General features: G+C 35.6%; 2 protein-coding genes across 2 annotated transcripts; both read left to right on the top strand.

Moving 5' to 3' along the window:
- Positions 1–1,090: 1,090 nt before the first annotated feature.
- Positions 1,091–2,014, top strand: LOC101559942 (olfactory receptor 2D3-like). Its single transcript, XM_004647859.1, has one exon. It carries the CDS (start codon positions 1,091–1,093, stop codon positions 2,012–2,014), a length of 924 nt encoding a protein of 307 aa, XP_004647916.1.
- A 10,128-nt stretch (positions 2,015–12,142) lies between these two features.
- Positions 12,143–13,066, top strand: LOC101593315 (olfactory receptor 2D3-like). Its single transcript, XM_004647858.1, has one exon. The coding sequence runs from the start codon at positions 12,143–12,145 to the stop codon at positions 13,064–13,066; it is 924 nt and encodes a 307-aa protein (XP_004647915.1).
- Positions 13,067–25,025: the final 11,959 nt, after the last annotated feature.

The raw sequence follows: 25,025 nt of genomic DNA, 5'->3' as shown, positions 1-25,025 counted from the left end.
ATTTCTGCTCTGACATTGCCTTCATCATAAAGAATACTTCTAAGACTAGTACTTCAATCCTCCACAGCTGTATCACATTCTAGCTGAGTTTCAACCATGTACCACTTTCTCGCTTTCTGTTCTGTTTCATCCATTGTGTCGTATATTTGGTTTGATCTACATGTACAGCAGCTTAGAGATAGATTTTTAATAGTGTTCCCTCCCTAACTTCAGGACATAAGATCAGTACCTAACTTTTTACTAGTCCACTCATCCAACTGATTGGATTTTCAGAATCGAACTACAGCATCAGTGAAGTTAGACACTGTCACACCAGATAAGACATTGCAGCTAAGCAGACAGTTGATGTGGCTGCATTTTGTTCCCATGCAGGGACCCCATTTGTGCAGTGCTGCCTATGTTCAGTTGCCATTTTACTGTTTGGGCTCCACAGTAATTAGATCCATTCATACCTTAACTTTCGCCTTTAGCATCACAATCAAGTACTACTTCTCTGATCCACTACAGAATTTTGGAAAAGGCAAAGTCTGTAGATACTAATACAACTTAACATAGCCTCAGTCTCCCTTTCTTACTTGGAAAAACAATAGAGAGTTCACTGGAAATAAAATAGAGAAGTTCATTACTAGCATCTCCTGTTGATGAAATTATAGTTAGATTTGTTCCATGACCTATAACCTAGAAAATAAAACACAAACAGGGCTTTCTACTTAAGACAGAAATTCTTATATTTTTACAAACCCATGTAACACATTTGTATTATTTTCCTTTAATTTAGATGAATACCGTGTAAGCTTCTATGGAGCTATTTCCTGCTTATAGCCACACAACAGTTGACCAATGCCTCTATGAATGTCAGCACATTGGAGCAGTGTCACCAAAAAGACAATCCCAGCATCACTGCGCCTACTGACCAAATGGCTTCAGAAGTAAATAAGGATGAAAAAATTAGAAACCTACTTTTAATTAGTTGAAAAGTCAAATATATTTGTTCTTCCAATGAACCTTTTACATTCTGGGTTTGTTGCTCCATAATAAACAACATTTGATTTCCCTATGTATACTAAGCTATGGACAGAAATTAACATCCATGGGCAAAGAAAACCAAGCTAATCTGACTGAGTTTATCTTGCTGGGCCTTTCTTCAGACCATCAAACCCAGATTCTGCTCTTTGTGGTATTTCTCATCATCTACTTGCTGACTGTATTTGGAAATCTGCTCATCATGCTCCTAATTCACATTGACTCTAGACTTCATATGCCAATGTACTTCTTTCTTAAAAATCTGTCATTTACTGATCTCTGCTTTTCTACAACAATTGTTCCCAAGATGCTATTGCATTTTCTGGTCATGAAAAACACCATTTCGTTTGCTGGTTGCTCCATTCAGATGTTTTTCTTCCTTATAATGGGATGTACAGAGAGCTCACTTCTAGCTGTGATGTCCTATGACCGATATGTAGCTGTCTGCAAGCCCCTGCACTACTCTGCCATCATGACCCAGAGAGTTTGTACTTTGCTAGCCATAGGGTCTTGGACTAGTGGTATATTAGTGTCTTTAGTAGACACCACCTTCACCTTGTGCCTCCCATATCAAGGATCAAATATAATTAATCACTATTTTTGTGAGCCTCCTGCACTCTTGAAGCTGGCTTCAGGAGAAACCTACAGAGCGGAGATGGTCATTTTTGCAATGGGCGTAGTCATCCTCTTAGGTCCTGTCTCTCTGATTCTTTTCTCCTACTGGAACATCATATTCACTGTAATTCAGATACGATTAGGGGATGGGAGACTCAAGGTCTTCTCTACCTGTGGTTCTCACTTCATTGTTGTTATCTTCTTCTATGGGTCAACAATATTTACTTATATGCAGCCAAATACAAAAAAAATGAATAAAGGCAGTAAGGTGATCTCTGTGTTTTACTCAGTCATAACATCCATGATGAACCCATTCATTTACAGCCTGAGGAATAAGGATGTGAAGGAGGCTTTTAGGAAGGTGCTTAAAAGATAAAGCCTTGTAGAGGCAGGGATTTTCATATTGGTCTATATTAGGTATTCTAAGCCACTACAAAGTGCAAATTCTTTAACAATTTTTATTGTGAGACATCTCTTATTTGAGACATCAGCAAGGATTGTATTGTACACTTGCTCTAGAAATGCTTCCAGAATTTTCAATTGCAGCCTTGCCCCTGCCTTGTGACAACTTATTAGCTGCTAAAAAAATTTGAAGTAGCAAACAAGGTCTTCTACTTATACTGTTTGATTAGTATAACAAGTTGTTTTCACCCAAGTCCATTTGCTTCCTGCTACAAACTCCACAGCTACTTGCCAAACCTAATTCATGCCAGCATCATCCATAGCCATCCAAAGATCTTGAAAAGTTCACCAAAGGGTTTGCAGGAGCCCATGTTTCCTAAAAATGCTACCCATCCCACAGATATAGTGAATCTGTGCTTGAATATACTTACCCGATCTCCCATATTGTATTGTCCTATACACAATGAATGCATTTGATTCAGCAAGGATGGCAAGATACAGAATGCACAACAATGGATACTAAAGACAGTTCATGGGTACTGAAACTTCAACAGCTAAAGCCAGGCTTTTCTTATTTTTTCTTCCTGATCTTTACACACAATCGCTTTGTTTGAACATCTTTGAAGAGTATGTTATCAAAAGATAGATGAATTGCAATTGTTACCTACTTCCAGGAATAGAATAAAGTCTTTGTATGTTATTCTCATTTGTAAAAGGAGGATTCTGCTAAGATGAGCAAAGCAGCGTTATTCTTTACATGATAAGAATTCCTACAAAGGGCTGCATCACAGGAGAGCAAGACAAACTGGGGGGTGGCTAGGTTTGACAAATGAAGTACAAGTACTTGGGCATGCTTGTGCCACGGTATGTCTGCCAAGAGAAACGGAGTCATGGGGCAAGGTAGGCAGTGCTGACATGCTCATCAGGTAGCTTGTACTGGCTTGCAGTTCGTGAAACAAGGGATGGAAATTCCAAAATTCCTGGGTTGTGTGAAATATATAATGTGTATCATGGATGAAGAGTGGTTTGCTATAGCCCGCAAGAGACTGTCAAGGCTCAATAACCTATATACATGTGGAAGGTCAAGAAACATTTAATTTTACAAAAACCAAGAAAGGTATTATATACTCTTTTTAGAATGAAGGAAGCTATTGGCTTCTAAATCTAGGAGATGTTGAAGCAAAGTCTCAGAACATGACAACTAACAAAATTAATTTTACTTGTTACTTGTATTATAAAAATGAAAGCTATAAACTGATGCTATTGAAAGTGTGATGTTTGGATTTGTACATTTCTACAAATTCCTTGAAGTAGCTCAGGAGAGAAATGTAGCTCTAAACTAGGGTTGTAGTACTGGAGAAAATGAAAAGATGGTAAGACAGGTGAGTATACACTAAGTGAAAGGAGAGGAAGGAAATAGTGGGAAGGAAATATTCTTACCACTCTTTGATGTAAGCAACCTATGGCAACAAGGAAGACCCACAACAGTGGATTTGGGTGAAGAAATCAAGAATTGTCCTTCTGACCTGTTTCTGTATGTACCTGTGTCACAAGATAAGTTCTCACATTCTCTTTTTCATTTCAGTAGCTACGGAACAGCCTTAATTTAAACACATGGGACATCTTGGACTTACCTGTAGTGTATTTTCCTCCCAATAAAGAAAGCAATCAAAGCATTTGAGTGAAAATTCACTGTACTATTTTGAATTCTGTGGTAGGTTTTTGCTTGAGGGATATCATCCAGATGAATATACAGTCAGCCATTTGTATCCATCAGTTCTATGTCCATGGATTCAACCAAATGCAAATGAAACAACTTTAGAAATGTTTCATATAGAAAAACATGTCTAAATGAAATATGTGAAGGTGTTTTTAGGTATTATAAGTGATCAAGAGTTGATTTATAATATTGAGGAGGGTGTACATAGACTATATGAAAATAGTGCTACATTTTTTGTAAGAAAATTGGGAATCTGAGGATTTTGCTATTTTTAGGGGTTCAGAAATGAATTGTAACAGAAGCTGAGAAAGGACTGTGCTTGTATCAGCTATATTTTACTCTTTCTTCTTTTTGATAACTCAGTTTTAAAGACTGACTGACATAGAGATTATAGAGGTTCACAGTAACTGGGATCCATCAGTGTAATTTTGATACCAAGTACAATTCATACATTTTTGTTTAGGTTTTCATCTTTAAAATGCCCTCAGGATTGCTTACTGTTCAACAGTTTAAAAGGATAATAGCACTGAATTTCCCATGGGGTGTCCTGATTAAAACAGCTCTTAGGACCTCTGGTTTGATGATTTCCTTCTGGAAAATCCTCAAGCCTTGTTCTTGCGCATGTGGGGTTATGGCCTTTAATAAAACATTTCTCCTATGGCTGGGATAGAATACAACTCACAGCCCAGATGATGTTTCATTATCAGTATGTTGGGAAATTGCAGTGGAGTTTGCCTTTTATGGCAAGGTTTAGAGAACTTCAGAAACCACACTTTTCTTAGTTTGTTCCATCTCTCTCCAGAACTACACTATTGCTTTATGTGATTAGCTGCCAGTGCTCCAGGTGAGGATGGGTAAGATGCTGGGCCTATGGGTTTTAATTCTTTCAAAGATTCTTTTCATGGAAGAAAATCCTTAAAAGAATTAAGAATTGTCCCTCTTTCTTTATGGATCTCATTTTTAGAGACAAAATGTATTCTTTGTGAATCCTGTTCAGCAGTTCCTATAAGAATGGTTAAGTTCTTGACCAAAAGTATCAGATTGAATGTGAAGGCTATATGTACCCACTGCCTCACATACAGCACTTAAAACTATGCTTTAGTTTCCTTTTCACCTCTTTCTAGCTCCTTGCACCTACTTCAGGGCTTCCTCCCGAATTCCCCTTATGCACTAAGGCTTGAGTATTGAGAGGAGACAGGGCAAGCATAGAGCCAGAGTCTCCATGCTGGAGACAGAGATAGGAGTGTCTTTAGGTCAGACCTCCATGGGTGTCCAGAAGACATATGGGCTGTTGATGGTTATGTGCAGGCTGCACTCTCATTAGTTCTTATCTTCAGGACTACTGAACTCACCCTCATCTTAGAGAGGTGAGTGCTTCACCAGTGAGTTCATAAATTCTTTTTTACATGCTGATAGGTCCCGTGGGTAATCACTGCTGGGTGTAACTGAATTACAGACAGTAAAAATAAAGATATATGTCACACAGCATCTCAGGTTAAAGTAACAGCCTGATCTAGGAACATATAACACATAATGCGAAAGCAGTGTATTAACTGCATGAAAGGAAATAAGTGAAAATCTTTTTCTGGGCATTGTAAAAGGAAAGGTCAACTCTGGCTAATGGAGTGAACAGAAACTTAAGAAGTGATCATGTCGATGCTGACTGTAGGCAACTAATAGATTGTAAAAGCTAAGGGGGCAGAATTTTTCCATGAAGATCTATGAAATTGAGAGCTGCAGATTCTTTTTGGCTGAGGCTAGAATAAAAGGTAAAAGATTAAGCAAACATTTGTACTGTATGTATTGGTAGAGAACAGACCACTGAAAGAATTGAAAACTAACCTTTAAAATAGTATAAAATTGAGGGAAGGAAAACAGACTAATGTTAAACAAACAGTTACACAAGCTATATTTTAAAATCTAGTGTACATTATGTTGATTGTAATCAATAATGTATTATATACATTAAATTAGCAGAGAATAGATCTTACTTTCTCTCCCCACAGAGGGAAACAGGAAATAGTTATTGTGCAAAGGCGATGGATATATTAATTAACTTGATTGTGATGATCCTTTCACAGTGTTTATGTATCAAAACATCAAGCTGTATACTTTAAACATATGCAATGTTTACATGTGAATTATAAATTAATTGCTTAAGAAGCTGAGACAAAGATTCACAATTTCCTAAAACTATCTTTTTTGTTTTATTTTTCTGCATGGTATATATTCACAAAGAAAAAAAGCAGAACTATCAACTTGGGAATTGGTTTATAAAACGTGATTAAAATGTAGAATACAAGAAAACATTGTAACATAAGTGCTTTATTATCATCAAAAGGTAATGCTTTATGGAACGTTATTAGTTATTCTGAAGGCCATAGTGGGTGAAGATGATATGAAATAAGAAAAGATGCTCAGGTTGATAAAATCATGGTTACAATACATGGAAACTAAAATGACATTGAAAAGATTAAAAGAGTCCATGGTATGATACAAAGAAGAAAAAAATGTTTTGAATATTTACTGGATAAATTCAATAGGAAATTTATAAATTTTGATATTGGACACAACGAATAAGAATCAAGAGTAGTTGTACAAATTTACCCTTCATCTTGATAAAAATCACTTTTTAAATTATAATATAATATTTATTATCTTTATTATTTTAAGTGTGCATTTCAGGAGTGTTTTAACAATATCTTCATTGTGTGGCAGACCTCTAGAAACTTTTCATCTTCAAAACTAAAATTCTGTGCTCATTTAACAAGATTCCATTTGTCTCCCTCTCCATAACCACCATAGTACTCTTTCTATTTTATGAGTTTGACTATTTCAGCTAGCTCATACATAAAAAATCATATAATAGTTTTCATTGACTTCATAGATTTATTTTCATTTAGTACAATATACTAAAGATTTATCCATTGTGAAACTTATGAACAACATTCTTGCATTTATTTCTTTACATATTTATTTTTTATGTATTTAGGACAGGGTTTACAGGGCATCATTATGTAGATCGGACTTGTAGTAATTTTCCTGTTTTCAGCCTCCCAAGAGCTGGGATTACAGGTGCACATTACAATGCCCAGCCTCAAACACTTTCTAAGCACACCCCAGGGGCAGGACTGGCACAGCATGCCTAGGATTGAACCCCAGCTGCTGCACTATACCTTAGTATGTGTTTCAGTCTGTTGATCTATCTGGCCAGACCTAAAATGTTTGCTTTTGAAAGGCTGAATAATCTAGTGTATGAGTATTTGATTTATCCATTCAGCCATCAATGTGTGTACATTAGTGTTGCATCCACCTTTTGAATATTGGTGAATATTGATCTGTGCTGTTTTTTTATTATTGTTGCTGATTTTGCTTTGTTTCTTTTTAAAGTAAAAAAATATTTAGAAAGTTTGATAATGGAATTAAATAAAAGCAGAGCCAAAAAACAAACAAAGGAAAAGCATCAAGAAAGGCACCAAGTCTCTGGGGTTAGTATACAATAGAATAAGTCTAGTTAGATTTACTTTGGCTCCGTTCAACCTTTAACTCTCTTTTCAGTATTGTCACGTTTCAAAAACCATGTAGATGTGTAGAGCTTAAAAGCCTGGGATTTGGTTCTGGGGATTGGAGTTCCCATCTTATCTGGTGAAACCTCAAAAAATTTACTTCATCACCTTGAGGCTTGGTTGCATTATCTTTATAGAATTGATAGTGAATAACATCTTTTGATAATTAGATGAAGTAATGCAAACAAAAAGCTTAATCTAAGGCCTGTGCATATGGGAGCTTTAGGAACAGATGTGTATAAGTGTCCCAGAATATAAATACAGAGGATGTAAAGAGAGAAGAGACATCAATAAAGAATCAAACTGAGGGGGGCTGCCCCTTAGCTCAGTTCTTTAAGTGGCTGCTTCAACCAAGCAGTCAGGCTCAGGTTGTTGTGATTCGATCCTCACAACTCAAGCCAGCCAAACCTGCCCTAAAGGTATTCAGAGAAGAAAAAAAAAAAAAAAAAAAAAAAAGAATCAAACTGAGCCCAGATGATAAAGGATTTCCTGAAGAGTTCTATATTGTAAGATTACAAACAATGTACTTTACCTAACAGAGAATTTGGAAACTGTAGAGCCATACAAAGCTGAAAAGAGAAAATCACTTGCAATTTCAATATTCAGAAAAATGTACATGTACAACTTGAAAAAAACAAATATTCAAATAAGAAACAAATTGTAAAACATGTGTATAACCCACTTTTGGGCCTTAGACGTGTTGCAAACATGGCTGGGTTGTAATATAGTTGACATTTTTAGTGACAACCTTATATTCCATCATTTGGATGTTCTGAGTTTAATGATACTTGTTTTTCATCAAACTTTAAGATTATAGTTAATATACTAAAAACCCTTACAGAATAATTTTGCTCACACTGTATTTTTTTTTCTTTTTGTATTTGGTACAGGGTCTCACTATGCATGTCAAAGTTATAGTGATCCTTCTTCATTAGCCTTCCCAGCACTGGGCTTACTGGTGTGTGTCCTCAATCCCAGATTTGGTTGCTGGTTCAGTGTACCCAAGGTTGGGGTCGGTGCTGCATGTGGTATTGGGGATTGAACCCTGATCCGTGCACTTGCCTCAGCAGGCTTTTAGTCCATTGAGCTTTCTCACCAGCCCGCTGTATTATTTTTTTGAAGAAAATGATATTTATTATAGGACATGGTGATTAAATTTACTTTATTAACATATATTCTTTATTTTACTTCATTTTATGTATTTTGGCAATGTATTTCTCATGCCAGCATTTATAATTTGCATTTCAAGTAACAGAGAAAATTGATTGCCATGTTAAAATTTTAAAGCCACATCAATATGATAAAAAGAGACATCAAATTCTAACTTGGCTTTGATGACTTACTTTTAAATTAATAATCATCGTTTTCTTGCTATATTATCAAACTTTGAAATTATTTCATATTAAATTTTATCTAAATAGTAAAATGATATCAATTATCATTTTAAAAAGCATGCTTTGTTTTATATTTATTTTCAGTATTAACTATTTTTTGAATGGGGTTTAACATTTTGCATAATTTCTAAGGGATTATATTTTATAACCAATTTCAAAAGAGATCTATTACACATTAGGAAAATTAAAAAAAATTTTAGTTTTTTGTCAAGATTTTTCCAGATTTATTTTATTTACACTTTTACTGTGCACATAGTGGTCTGTACCACATAAATATCTGATACTTTTTTCATGTTTGTTGGGATTTTTCTTTGGTACATGTTTGGGAGAATTTTTACTACTAAAAGATTGGGTGGTAAGAAGGAGGGAAACTCATTTATTAGTAAGCTATTCTTAGTCATAAATTGCATGGTTCTTAAAATAAATTCTCTCTTGCATTGATAAGGCCTAAAATATTGTATTACTGGATGCACATGGATAGCAAAACTGTAACTATAGAGAAATAAATTAATATATGCACCATTTTACATAGTTCCTTTTTTTTCTTTTTAAATCAAGAGCAGTCAAATTCTATTTTTCTTCTTAAAACATATTTGGTACAGGGTCTCACTACACACCTCAGACTCATAATGATCCTCCTGCTTTCAGCCTCCCCAGCACTGGAATTACAGGAGTGAGCCACTGCGCCCAGACCCTGAGGCCAGCTCAGCATGCCCAGGGGCATAGCTGGTGTGGCATGTAGTAGCAGGAATCAAACCTGGTCCCAGCACTTGCCTAGGCAGGAGCTTAGTCTGCTGAACTATCCCACTGGCCACAAAGCCTACTCTTTTTGCATAAAAATACAGTATATTTTTATTAGCTATGTTCTGAATGTTACTTTTTGTATTCCACATATAAGTGAGATCATGTCATTTTTATATCTAATATATTAAGCATCATATGTTTTCAGTTCATCCAATTGTGACAAGTAGCAAAATAATTTCATTCTGTTTTAGAGTTAATATATCACTACACACAGATACACACACACACACACACACACACACACACACACAGAGCACTATTTGTTTATTCATTTATCCACTGACAGACATTTAGGTTGTTTCTGTCTTCACTATTATAGGTAATGCTCCAATGAATGTGAAAGTGCAGATATCCTTATGAGGAGGGGATTTGATCTCTTTGGAGTACATACCCAGAAAGAGATTTCTGGGTCATTATAGTAGTTCTATTTTTACCTTTAGAATCCTGCCTACTATTTTAGAATCATGTACCAATGTACATTTGCTCACAAGAAATACACTAAGTAAATTATATTATTAATATACTTGAAGTATTCTTGTTTATACTTGCATGTGTATACAAATATACATATATGTTTTAAGCAATATACTTACCTATGATACCATCTTTATCCTTTAAGACATTTTTATATAAGTATGATATATCTCAGCACTGTAACACATTTGTCACATTTTATGCCTGCTTAATGCACCTTATATTAATAAGGGGAAAATGACCACATATTTTATATCTTGTAGGAAATATTTCTTCAATTTCCTTCTTTTAATTTTCTGCAATATCCTTTATATTACTAAAGTAGTCATCCAAATAAAATAAAGAAGAATGCACAAAAGTTCTCTGAGTGGGCTGGGGAGATAGCTCAGTGGAATAAATGCTTGCCCTGCAAGGTACAAGGTTCTGAGTTTGATCCCTGGTCCACCAAAAAAAAATTCTCTGAGAATTTGCTTAGAATTTTACTGAATTTCTCTAAAAAAACTTCACTATTCAATTCATAAAATCAATATGCCCATTCATTTATTCAGACTTGGATTTTTAGGTTGTCTTTAAATTAGAAGACAGCAATGTGCTCTTCAGTTCTGTTTTTTTAACAACTTCTACATCGAAAGACTATTTTATTTTAAGTATTACTATTGTTATTATTATTATTATTATTATTATTATTATTATTGTATTTTAGGGAAGGGTCTCTAGGGTGTTCAGGGTCTCACTACTAAGTCAGACTCATAGTGATCTATCTGTTTACAGCCTCTCAAGAGCCAGGATTATAGGCGCGGGCAACCACACCCAGTCTCAATTGCTATCTCAGCTCGCCCCAGGGGCTGGGCTGGCAGAGCAGGCCTGGGATCAAAATCCAGGCCCTGTGTCTGCTTGCAGGAGCTTTAATCCACTGAGCTATTTGGCCGGCCCTTGAATTTTCTTTTTGTTCATTAGTTCTGCCAATTGCAAGTTACTTCTTTTATTTCTTTTTAAAAATTTTTTTGCTCATTTTAATGGAAAAAAGACAAAACAACAATGAAACAGTTTCAAAACAGGTTAGTAGGACAGTTACAATGATTAATACATTGCATATTGTTGTCTTTGTAGTGGTTATTCAGAGGACAAGATGCAAACATGATATCCTGTCCAAACACTATTAGCACAAATATTTTTTCTCATTGAATTAAGAGAAAGTAGCTGTATATGTACCTAAACTATTTTGTATATACAGATACAAAATACAAATGACTGATTTTTTAAGGAATATAATTACCTGCAAATAGTATTTCTCAGTTCTGTGAATATTTGTTTCTTCCTTATTTCCTATTGCTTGTTAGCTATGGTTCTTATAGAAAATAAGTAAATATGTCTCACTGCTATTGTGTGTATTGATAACTTTCTCAAGCAGATTAGTTTAAAGACTATGGGAATGGGGAAGCTTCGAATATGGGTTTGTTTTCAATGTACAGATGTGGGAGATAAAACAGAGAATTTTAAAATCTTTTCCCTTCAATTCTAGCTATTTCCACAAAGAAAGAAAGAAAGCTGCAGGTTACAAAAAGAGCAAAGACAGCTCACAGGGGAGTGTGAGAATATTTCTTAGTCTTTTTATAATCTACTTGTATCTGAACAAATTTTTTTTTTCATGGAAACAAATGAAGTTTAGACAGGATAGCATAACAGTGCATCTATCTTTACCTTGAGTTTCCTTCATTTCCAAGACAGGTAACAGTTTAGAATATCTTGTAAATATAAGGAAAACATCATCCAACATAAATATCACAAAAATCTCAACATAATACTAAATGCTTAAACACAGCAATTTTCTAGCATTGTGAGCTGCTTGAGAGTCTTTTGGATTACAAGTCATTAGGTAGTCATGTACAAAAACCTAGGATGATTTTTTCCTCAGTGGTGCTAGTAAAAGATTCACATGGAGAAATAATAGTAAAAACTTAAAATTATCAGAATTAATGAGCAAAAACAAAACACAGTTTCTTGTTATTGAAGCTTTAAAAAAAATAAATCACAGCACAGCGTTAGATAATCCTAAATAAAATAACTAAGCTTCTCCTTTCTTGAAATAGATAGTTAACACAGTTCTTTTCTGGTTGCTGGTCTACACTCAGGACTAAATACTCATGGGAGAGAAGAACCAAACTTCTGTGGTGGAATTTATCTTTCGGGGCCTCTCACAAGATCCAAACACACAATTTCTCCTCTTCTTTGTGTTTCTGGCCATCTACCTGCTGACTGTGCTGGGAAACCTGCTGATGGTCGTGCTTATCCACACAGACTCCAGACTCCACACACCCATGTACTTTTTCCTTAGAAACCTTTCCTTTGCTGATCTCTGTTTTTCTACCACCATTGTGCCCCAAGTGCTTGTACACTTCCTGGTGAAGAGGAAAACCATTTCCTTTGTTGGATGCTCAACACAGATAGCAGTTTTACTCCTGGCTGGGTGTACAGAGTGTGCTCTTCTGGCAGTGATGTCGTATGACAGGTATGTGGCTGTGTGCAAGCCACTGCACTACTCCACTATCATGACACGTGGGGTCTGTGTTCAGCTGGCTGTAGGGTCCTGGGCCAGTGGAGCCTTTGTGTCCTTGGTGGACACCACATTCACTTTGCATCTTCCTTACCGAGGCAACAATATCATTAACCATTTTTTCTGTGAGCCTCCTGCCCTTTTGAAGCTGGCTTCCACAGACACTTACACAACAGAGATGGCCATCTTTGCAATGGGTGTGGTAATCCTTCTGGCTCCTGTCTCCCTCATCCTGATCTCCTACTGGAATATCATATCCACTGTGGTCCAGATGCAGTCTGCAGAGGGGAGGCTCAAGGTCTTCTCTACATGTGGTTCCCATCTCATTGTTGTTATTCTCTTCTATGGCTCAGCAATATTTGCCTACATGAGGCCAAATACAAAGAAAATGAATAAGGGTGGTAAGGTGGTCTCTGTGTTTTATTCAGTCATAACATCCATGCTGAACCCATTCATTTACAGCCTAAGGAACAAGGATGTGAAAAAGGCTTTTAGGAAAGTGCTTAAAAGATAAAGTCTTGCAGAGGCAGGGATCTTCACTTTGGTATATATGTCAGGTATATACATCCACTACAAAGTAGAAATTCTTTATCTTTTATTGAGAACCATCCCTTATCTGAGATATCAGCAAGGATCATATGTATATATATTTACTTTTATAGAAATGCTTTCAGGATTGCCAGTTGCAGTCTTGTATTTGACTTGTGACAATTTATTAGCTGTTTGATTGGTATAACAAATTGTTGTCACCTAGGACTATTTCCTTCTGAATACAAACTTCACAGTTACTTGCCAAGCTTATTTCATGCCAACATCATCCATGGTTGGCAAGAGTTTAAATCCTAGTACATGTTAATAAAATTGTTTCTTCAAGGTTTCTGTGAGAAATGTCAATTTATCCATGAAAGTCTGATACTGAGAGCACATTTTCTTTTCTTTTTTTTTCATAATTTTATTGATAAACAAATAGCAATGAGACAGTTTCAAATCAAATTGTTAGGACAGTTTCAATAATTAACACACTGCATACATTCTTCTTAGTGGTTAATTGCTGTACAAGATGCGGACTTGAGATCCTATTTACAAACACCACCAGAACAAATCATTCTATTCATTAAGAGAATGTAACTATATATCTATCCTAACTACTTTGAATACACAGATACAAAATGGACATTCACCTGTGTACCCTTTTTTTGCTAAGTTCCATTATTTGAATATTATAGGTGTGTAAACTCAGCAAAATATTCTAAAAGAGTCCAGTAGCCCATAATAGCATTGGGCCTTCTGTTTAACTGGCAATGTCAGAAATTGTGGACCTGAGTCCCCCGCAGCTCAACATAACAGCATGGCTTTACTTCTTATATTTCGTTTTTGTACTTTTCTGCTGGATAGTTAAGACCAAGGTAAAGCAGGACCTATGCACCAAGAGTTCTAGCTTTTGGGTCTGAGGTCAGTGAAATGCCCTCAGGATTTATCCTGAGATCCTGTACCTCAGATTGTAGAACCTTTGTCAGTGTCAGCCATGTGGATTAGTCATGGCCATTGCTTGGCCAATGAAACTTTTTTTTTTTTTTCCGGAACCAGGGATTGAACTCAGGCCCTTGTGCTTGCCAGGGAAGCGCTTATTGCACTGAGCCATCTTGCCAGCCCCTGAGAGCACATTTTCAATCTCTGTAAGTTCAAACTGCTATTATATCTAGTTCAACCATAAAAAAGGGGAGCGGTAGGGAGTAATGCAGATTCACAATTTCACTTTACACCAAATATTGTTATTGCACAGTGGCTTCTGCTAAAGGTAACTGCTTATTTGAAGGATCTGGAAATTGAGAAACTACTTTTCTATACCAGAACTGTCATGTTGGAAACCGCTGTGATTCCAACAATTCTCAGCATCTTCTCCAGAAGATATGTTTTCCTCAAGGTTACCAATACCTGTTAACTTCTCTTTAGTGGGAAATAGAATAGTATGAGTGGCTGGGACATGAGAGGAAGTCTTCCACTTTGCTTTGTTAGAGAATTGACTCTTGTTTCTTTTTCTAAATACATCTGTGAGGTCAAAATATTACTCGTGGCGTACTTGCAGCTTTGCACCACAGTTTAGGATGTATGCTTCCCCTCCCTTAGAAGAAAAGCCACTGTTATTTACTATTAAACTCAACTGAAGTTCTAGCTCTGGGCATAAGAGTGGATAAATCCAATGCTTGGTTGATATGCAGGATCACTATGACTTTCTATCCCTTGTTTCAGAAACTGCAAGCCAGGGAAAGCTACCTGCTGACCATTCCAGCACTGCTTTTTTTCCCCCATGACTCCATTTCTGCTGACAGACATACTGCAACACAAGCATGTTCAAGTACTTGTGCTTCCTTTGTCAAACTTACATGCACTCACTACACCCCCCAGTTTGTCCTGTTCTCCTGTGATACAGCTCTTTGTAGGGATTCTTGTCATGTAAAGAATAATGCTGTTTTACTCACGTTAGCAGAATCCTCCTCAAACCAAATGAGAAGAATATACAAATATTTTATTCTCCTGGAATTAGTTTAACAATAGCAATTCATCTATCATTTGGTGTGTTCTCTTCATAGGGGTTCAAACAATATGATTAACTGTAAAGATCAGGCAGAAAAAATAAGAAAAGCCTGACTTTGGCTGTTGAAGTTTTAGTACCCATGAATTATCTTAGTATCCAGTGTTGTGCATTGTGTATCTTGCAGTCCTTGCTGAATCAAATGCATTGTGTGTAGGATGATTCAGCATGGGCGATCAGGTAAGAATATGCAAACATAGATTCACTATATCCATGGGATGGGTAGTATTTTTAGGTTACATGGGCTCCTGCTAACATCTTTGGTGATTTTTGCACCTTCCCTTCATTAAATATCAATTTTTCCTTAAATTCTGAATAAGAAAGGAAGTTGTACTCTAATCACTTTAGAATTGTAGACTTTAAAAGTGCATATTAACCCAAAGTCATTTTAATATATCTGAAATATGTGAATTAATACTTACTTTAGTATCACTATTTCTAAATGGTCAATAGAATTTTAGGACCAATTGATTGCTTATTGTGAAAATATACAGCTGGCATATGAAAATCTATTAAAAATTGAATATTTCTGATATTGAAGCATAAGAAATGATACAATAAAGCTTGCTGAAATATGTTAATGTCAGTTCTTAGGTTTGTGATGTAAGTATCTAATCCCTTCTCTCTGGTAACTTCCCTATTTATAGACAAAATTGATAGACAAACTTGCCTATTGTAAATTTGGCCTTCACTATTCTGCTCTCTCATCTATCAAAAGAAAGCAGGTACTGTATTTACAAATTTAGTGATAATGAATTCTAAGAGAAGAAAATCTCAAAATGCATATCCCTTTGAACAAATTATGGTGCATTTACAGATTCTGAGATTGTTATTCTACCATGAAGGGTAGGGAGGGGGAGAGGGACAGATTGTGTTTGCCTGGCTTTGAAAATAGTGGTTGCCCCTGTTAGAAAACACTGAGCATATGAAACAACCTTGGGATCAGGATTATTCTATGAAATGGCCTCAACAAAGAACATGATGAAGAGATTTGGGGACTGGGCAGCAGAACCTTCACGAGAGAGGCCCACTTTGGGACTTTGAAGTGGAACTTTGGCAGAGAGGACCAGTTAGGACCTGGCAACTTTGGCAGAGAAAGCCAATGAGTTAATCCAGGAACAGAATCTGTAGCCAGCAGGATACAGCTTGTTCACTTCCATGGGCTGCTGCAGTAGGAAGCTGAGCACAGCACCCAGACTCAAGACAGGCCCAGCTGGGTGAGTTCTATAGATTCTGATCTGGTGAGCTGAGGCACACTGCAAGGGCCAGTGGAGCCCAGACCTAGACCCAGATCTATGGGAGCATCTTCTTGAGACAGAGTTGGTAATAGATAACCTGGATGAACTAGTCTGCCTGGAAGACTCCAGGGACATCAAGGGGAGGTGACCAGGCAAAACTTAGGGGAATTAATTTTAGTACAAATTACCAATTTAATATCTGTTTAGCCATATAGTAATAATGTTTGTTTTTATGGTCTAAACTACAAACCATTAGTTACAAAAGTTTGCCAATTGTTAAATTTCACGGCCCATTCTTAGTGTTGCTAATTATATTACTGTAAATAGAAAACCATATTTACCTTAACCGCATGTTCTCTTTTGGGTAATAATATCACAAGGTGCTTAGGAATCAACCTCAACAAAGTCCTATACCCAAGAACAGAGGACAGTGCCAAGCAGAAACCAATGTCTCACAATCAATAGAGAGGGCATAATCTTGGGACACACATAAAACAAGAAACTATGACACAGTAGAGATACCTAATGAACAGACTCTTTACAGAGAGGCTCTAACCACAAGGATACAGCTGACTTCTATCAAACTTTCACAAAAAAGAATCACAGAAACCAAAATAGAATTCTCTTTTTCCAAAGCCCAAAGAAGGGAGGAAATCATAAAGATTAGAGCAGAAATTAATGTAATGGAGACAAAGAAAACCATTCCAAAATTAACCAATTCAAAGCTGGCTCTTTAAGAGATTAAATAAAGTTGATAAACCAATGGCTAACTTCATCAAAAAGAGGAAAGAAAAAAATTGGAATTCAAGCAATAAGGAATGAAAAGGGGAAAATAACTACAGACCTGGAAATTCAGAAGATCATCAATAGGTACTAAGAAAATCTTTACTCTCAAAGAAGCAAAGACATAGAAGAAATGGACAGATTCCTAGATAGTTATAAATTACCAAAACTGAATCAAGAAAATATAAGAACTCTGAATAACCCAACATCCAATGCAATTGAATATGTAATAAAAAACTTACCAAGAAGAGCCCAGGTCCTGATGATTCACAGCTGAATTCTACATGAAATTTCGAGAAAATTTAATCACATTACTCCTCAAACTCTTCAATGAAATTGAAAAGGAAGCAACACTCTCTGAAATTCCTGGAGGCAAGTATTATACTGATACAAAAAACAAGAGAAAGATTCAACCGAAAAAGAGAACTACAGGCCAATCCCCCTCATGAACATAGATGCAAAAATTCCTAATAAAATCCTAGCAAGTAGAACACAGAGAATCATCAAGAAGATCATATACCTTGACCAGGTAGGATTTTACAGTAACTAACTATAGAGAGTCATTTTTCCAAGTTGAGTTCAATGTTTAAAAATTGAGACTTCGAGCCAGGCATGGTTGCATATACCTGTAATCCCAGCACTCAGAAGGCAGAGGCATGATAATTGCTGTGCGTTTGAGGCTATCCTGGGCTATATAGAGTCCAACCTGAACTACAAAGAAACACTGTCTCCAAAAACTAACTAAAGAAATAAATATTACAAAATAAAAATCAAGACTTCTGTCTTCTATGTCTTGTTTTTTGCTTTAATATATTATTCTAGCAATTAGTGTATATATTTTATGAAAGTATCAGTGGCTGGAATACAAATCATGTAAGGAAGTAGCATCACTGAAACCATCCTGGCTTGGAAATAAATATTTTTTACACTTTAAGGATAATAAAATTTCTTGCATTTTGGCCATGTGTCTTTATTATTTTAAGGATAATAAAATTTCTTGTATTTTGGCCATGTGTCTTTATTATTTTTATTTTTTAGAGAGCACAAATTAGGATTAAAACAGACAAAATTACAAGTGATTACAAAATTTCACTTAACAAAGTAATATGAATTTGACAGTATTTGTTGTAATACATAGTATAGTCTTCTAACCAGTTATCCATATTATCAGATACATGCATGTAAGATAGGAAGAAGAGAGAAAAAAACAACGAAATGTGTAAGAAATTAAGAAAAGAACAATCACAATCAATTGAAAAAAGGAGGCAAAGCAAATTAAGTATTATGTGCTGCTTTCCATACATCAGCAGAAATGCACGGTACACTTGTCCAAACCACCTGGATTATATACATAGATATCTTTTCCCACACTCCTGTCCTTCTCAACTCAATAGCTTTTTTATTTTGAATAAGTTCATTCCCTTTTTTTTTTTAATACCTATTGTACACATCCAATTCCATTTTTCTCTTTCAGGTTCTCACACATAATGTTTGCATATGCATGTTTGATGTATTTCACTTAAGAGTATGTTCTCTAGTTGCACCCATTTATTGACAAAAGACTCAAATTTGTTCTGTTTTATAGCTGAATAATTCTCCATTTTGTAAAAATACTACATCTTCTTTATCCATTCTTCAGCTGATGGGCATCTGGGTTGTTTCAAGGTGTCATATGTATTTATAAAGACATTTGTCACTTCATTTAAGGACCAGTCTAATTCAGAATGAGTGACTCTCAGGATATTCCTTAATCACTTCTATAAATGTCTTTATTCCAAAATGATCACAGTAAAAGCTTCCTGGTAGAACTGTGCTTTTGAATAATACAATTCAAAGGGCTCAAGAAGTCATGGAAAGGTGTTTGAATTTGTGTTCAACCAAAAGCTATTCTAGAATATTTTTCAAAAGAAAGAGAATCAAGAGATGAATAGAAGGACCAGGGAGGGAAGGTAAAGGGAATAAACAAAGGAATTAAGATATATTATGTACATGTAGCAATTTTCCACAAGAAATGTCAACATTATGTACTGCAAACATTTACTGAGAGAAAGACAAAGCAAATGAGTGTTATTTGATAATAACTGTAGAAAGGAAAACAGAGATGCAAAGAAGCAGTCAGAAGGACATGAGCAGTAGTTCAGGTGAGAAATGTGGTTCTAAACTAGGTTTATAGTAATGGAGAAAAAGGGAATAAGATAAGATAGGTAAGTATATACAAAGTGAAAGAAGAGGAAGGAACTAAGAGGAAGGAAATATTCTTACCAATCTTCTTTTTCTTTCTTATCAATCTTTGATACAAGCAGCCTGTGTCAACAGGGAAGCTGACAATGGGGAATTAGGCTGAAGAAATCAAAAGTTGTCATCCTGATAACATGATAAGTTCTCACATTCTCTTTTACATTTCAGTAGCTACAGAAAGGCCTCTCTCTCTCTCTCTCTCTCTCTCTCTCTCTCTCTCTCTCTCTCTCTCTCTTGATGGAACTTCGGATTGAACTCAGGCCCTTGTGTTTCTCAGGGAAGTGCTTATTCTACTGAGCCATCTCTCTGGCCCCCTTAAACAGGAGGGACATCTTGGACTTCACCATGTATCTTTAGTGTATTTTTTTCATAACGGAGAAAGCAATTAGATCATTTGAGTTAAAACTCACTCCACTGTTATTAATTCTTAGGTAGTTTTTTTTTTTTGCTTCAGAGATATCATCCAGATGATGAATATACAGTCAGCCATTTGTATCAACACCTATTTTGTCCATGGATTCAACCAAATGAAAATGGAACAACTTTTTAAAAATGTGTCTATATGAAACATGAGAAGGTGCTTTAGATATTATAAGTGATCAAGAGATGATTTAAATAGTCAGAAGGGTGTACATAGAATATTTGAAAATACTGCTACATTTTATATAGGAAATATGAGCCTCTGAAGATTTTGGTATTTTCAAGGGTCCTGAAATGAATTGTCTGCAGAAGCTGAGAAAGGACTGTGCTTGTATCAGCTGTATTTTACTCTTTCTTCATTTTTGATTCCTCAGCTTTAAAAGCCTACTGATGTAGAGATGCAGAAGTTCACAGTAATTGAGACCCATCAGTGTAGTTTTGATACCATATATGATTCACACATTTTTGTTTAGGTTATCATCTTTAAAATGCCCTCAGGATTGCTTAGTGTAGATCAGTTTTAAAAGATAATGGCACTGATTGTCCCATGGGATGTCCTGATTAAAATAGCTCTTAGGACCTCTGGTTTGATGATTTCCTTCTGGAAAATCCTCGAGGCTTGTTCCTTAGTGGGTTTGAGGTTATAGCCTTTAATAAAGCATTTCTCTGAGACTGGGATAGAATGACACTCACGCCCAGATGATGTTCCAATATCAGCATGTTGGGAAATTGCAGTGGAGGTTGGCTTTTAGGGTAAGGAATATAGGACTTCAGAAACCACACTTTTCTTAGTATGTTACATCTCTCTCCAAAACTGCACTTGTTGTCTTGTGTGATTAGATGCCAGTGCTCAGGTGAGAATGGATAAGAGTCTGGAGCTATGGGTTTAAGTTCTTTTAAAGATTCTGTTTATGGAGGAAAATCTTTTAAAGAATTCAGGATTGTTCCTCTTTCTTTTTGATCTGATTTTTAGAGATAAAATGTACTCTTTGTGAATCATTTTCTGAAATTCCTGTTGGAATGGGATGGCTAAGTTCTTGACCAAGAGTACCAGATGGAATGTGGAGGCTGTGGGTACCCACGGCCTCATCTGAAGCATTTAAACCTAAGATCTGGTTTCCTTTCACTTTCTATCTACATACACCCAACTCAGGGCTTCCTTCCTGATTCCTCTTATGCACTAAGGCTTGAGCATTGGAAGGAGACAGGAGAAGCATAGAGCCAGAGTGTCATGTTGGAGACAGATGTTGGATTGTCTTTAGGTCAGACCTCTCTGGGTGGTCACAAGTGGTGTGGGACAGTTGATGGTTAATTTCAGACTTCACTCTCATTCGCTCTTATCCTTAGGACTACTTAACTCACCCTCATCATTGAGAGGAGCGTGCCTCATCAGTGAGTTCATAAATTCTATTTTACATTTTTTTTTTTTTTTTGTGGAACCGGGGATTGAACTCAGGCCCTTGCGCTTGCCAGGCAGCGCTTATTCCACTGAGCCATCTCCCTGGCCCTTCTATTTTACATTCTGATAGATCCAATGGGTGATTATTGTCAGGTGATACTGAATTACAGAGAGTAAAAATAAATATTTATGTCAGAAAGTATCTCAGGTCAAAATAACAACCCAATCCAGGAACATGTAATAACATAATGAGAAAGCAGTGTAATAACTACATGAAAGGAAGTAAGTGAAAATCTTTTTCTGGAAATTGCTAAATGAAAGGTCAACTCTGGCTCACAGAGTGAACAGAAACTTCAGAAGTGATCACATCAATGCTGACTGTAGGCAACTAATCGATTGTTAAATCTAAGGGAGTAGAATTTTTCCATGGAGGGCTGTGAAACTGAGAACTGCAGAGTCTTTTTGGCTGAGGCTGGGTTAAAATGCAAAAGATTAGGTAAACATTTGTACTGTGTGTATTGGAAGAAAAAAGATCACTGAAAAAATTGTAAATGATTTTTTAAAATAGTATAAAGTTGAGGGGGGGAAGCAGACTAATGTTTAACAAATAGTATGCATTTTCAGTTACATAAGCTATGTTTTAAGATCTAGTGTTCTTTATGTTGGCTGTAATTGATAATATATTATATACATCAAATTGGCATAGAGCCTAAATTCTCTCTCCACAGAGGGAAAAAGAAAATAGTTACTCTATAAAGGTGATGGATATATTAATTAACTTGATTGTGATGATCCTTTCCCAGTGTATATGTATCAAAAAATCAAGCTGTATACCTTAAACATATAGAATATTTACATATCAATTATACATTAAATTTTTAATGTAAGAAGAATCTGAGATAAAAGATGCACAATTTTTTGGGCCGGTGAGATAACTTGCTTCGGCATACTTAGGCAACCACACGGACAGAGGTTCTACTCCCATGCAGCCCTTGTCCCGTCCCTGGGCATGCTCAGCAGGCCAGCGTCCTGGCATCGTGGTTCATGCCTGTAACCCCAGCTCTGGGAATGATGAAAGCAGGAGGATCACTATGAGTCTTAGCTGCTTAGCAAGACACTGTCATTACCAAATACATAAGAAAGTTCACAATTTTCTTTTTTTTTTTTTTGCTCCAAATGCTTTCAGGGCAGGTTTGGCTGGCTTGAGTTGTGGGGATTGAACCACAGCAACCTGAGCCTGACAGCTTTGTTGAAGCAGCCACTTAAAGAACTGAGCTATGGGGCAGGCCCCCAACAATTTTCTAATAGTATCATTTTTTTGTAATTTGTTTTTCTACATGGTATATAGGCAAGTATGAGAAAAAACAGAATTGTCAACTTGGAAACATGGTTAGAAAACAGGATTAAAATGTAGACTACAAGAAAAAAAAACTGTAAGATAAGGGCTTTATAATCACCAAAAATAAATGTTTTAAGGGATATTAATAGTTATTATGAATGCCATAGAGGATGAAGGTGATATGAAATAAGAAAAGATCCTCAGGTTGATAAAATCATTTTTACAATACACAGAGAAATGATAGCAAAAAGATTTAAGAAGTCAGTGGTATTATACAAAACAGACAAAATAAGCATTGAATCTGTACTGAATAAATTCAATAGTAAGACAACAAACAAAATTTGATAATAAACACAAGGAATAAGAATCAAGGGAAGTTGTACAAATTTATTCTTCATTTGGAAAGGAAAAACTTCTTTTAAATTATACTAAAATTACATTTATCATCTTTATCTTGTTAAGTGTATGTTTCAGGAATATTTTAACAACATCTTTATTGTGTGACAGGTCTCAGAAACTTTTCATCTTCAAAACTAAAATTATGTACCCATTTAACTAAATTCCACCTTTCTCCTTTTCCATAACTACCACTGTACTCTTTCTATTGTACATATTTGATTAGTTCAGCTACCCCATATAATAAAAATCATACAATATTTTTATTTTAGTTCATAGATTTATTTTCATTTAGTACAATATACCAAAGATTCATCCACTGTGAAACTTACGACAGAATTTTTGCTCTTAAAAGGCTGAATAATATTCTAGTATATGCATATTTAAGTTGATTTATCCATTCAGCCATCAGTGTGGGTACATTAATGCTGCATCCACTTCTTCACCATTATGATCTGTTTTATTATTGTTGCTGATTTTGTTTTGCTTCTTTTTAAAGAAATATTTAGAAAATTTTATAATGGAATTAAACAAAAGCAGAGTCAAAAACCAAACAAGAGAAAAGCATCAGGAAAGACACCAAGTGTCTAGGGTGAGTGTACTATAGAACAAGTCTAGTGTGATTTACTTTTGCTCTGTTCTACCTTTAATACTCATTTCAGTCTTGTCAGGTTTTCAAAAATTAACTTTATGCATAGAGTGTTAAAGCACAATTTTGGTTCTGGGAGTTGGAGTTGGCATCCTACTAGTGAAACCTGGAATATTTACTTAATCACTTAAGTGATTACGTAATTTACTTAGTCAACTTAAGGCTTGGCTGTATTATCTTTGTAGAATAGAGAGTGAGTAACATCTTCTGAAAATTTGATGAGATATTGCAAACAAAATGCTTAATCTAAGGCCTGTGCATATGTATCAGCTTTAGGAACAGATGTGCATAATGTCCTAGAATATAAATACAGAAGATACAGAGAGAGAAGACACAGCACTAAAGCACCAAACTGAGTCCAGATGATAAAGGATCTAGTCAAAGGTTACAATATGCTTTTCCTAATGGAGAATTTGGAAACTATAGACCCATACAAGCCTGAGAAGAGAAAATCACTTGTAGTTCCAATATTCAGAAAAATACACATGTACAACATGAAAAGACAAATATTCAAATAAGTAATACATTTTGAGTCATTTTTATAGCCTAATTCTGGGTCTTGGACATGGTGCTAACATGGCTGGGCTGTAATATATTTGACATTTTTAGTGACAACTCAATATGCCATCATTTTTTTTGGCAGAACCGGGGATTGAACTCAGGCCTTTGCACTTGCCAGGGAAGCACTTATTCCACTGGGCCATCTCCTCAGCCCCCTGCCATCATTTTTTTAAAAAATGTATTTAGTACAGGGTCTTACTACACCGATCAGACTTGTAGTGATCCTCCTGTTTTCAGCCTCCCAAGGACTGAGGTGTGTGCCACAACGCCCAGTCTCATTCACCCTCTCAGCGCCCCCTGGGTGTGGGGCCTGCAGCGAGTATTCCATCAAATTTGAATGTTCTGTGCTTAATGACAATTGTCTTTTATTCAGTCTTTAAGATTATAGTTAATATCATACTAACAATCCTCACAGAATAATTTTGCACATAATGTATTGTTTTTGAAGAAAATGGTATTTATTATATAATATTATGATTAAATTTATCAAAATATATTCTATATTTTAATGTGTTTTATATATTTTGACAATATAATCTCATGATGATTTTAATAATTTGTATTTCCAGGAACACAAAAACTTCATTGCCATATTAAAAGTTTAAAACCACATCAATGTGATAAAAAAGATATCGAATTTTAATTTGGTTTTGATGACTTACATTTAAATTAATAATAATAATTTTCTTATTATCTTATTATACTTTGAAGTTATTTCATCTTGAAGTTTATCCTTCCTTTTTTTCATTTTTTATTTTTTTCTGTACCAGGGATTGAATTCAGGACTTTGCACTTACCATGCAGGTACTTATGCCACTGAGATATATCCCCAGTCCCTGAAGTATGTCTAAAAATAT

This window comes from Octodon degus, unplaced genomic scaffold (genome assembly GCF_000260255.1).
Source record: "Octodon degus isolate 3935 unplaced genomic scaffold, OctDeg1.0 scaffold00334, whole genome shotgun sequence".
In the NCBI taxonomy this organism is placed as follows: Eukaryota; Metazoa; Chordata; class Mammalia; order Rodentia; family Octodontidae; genus Octodon; species Octodon degus.
The sequence above is the reverse complement of the archived record's forward strand: the minus strand, read 5'-3'. Positions and strand labels throughout refer to the sequence as shown.

What these genes read in the sequence shown, in the direction of transcription:
- LOC101559942 (XM_004647859.1), top strand. Translation starts at nt 1,091, where the DNA reads ATGGGCAAAGAAAACCAAGCTAATCTGACTGAGTTTATCTTGCTGGGC.
- LOC101593315 (XM_004647858.1), top strand. Translation starts at nt 12,143, where the DNA reads ATGGGAGAGAAGAACCAAACTTCTGTGGTGGAATTTATCTTTCGGGGC.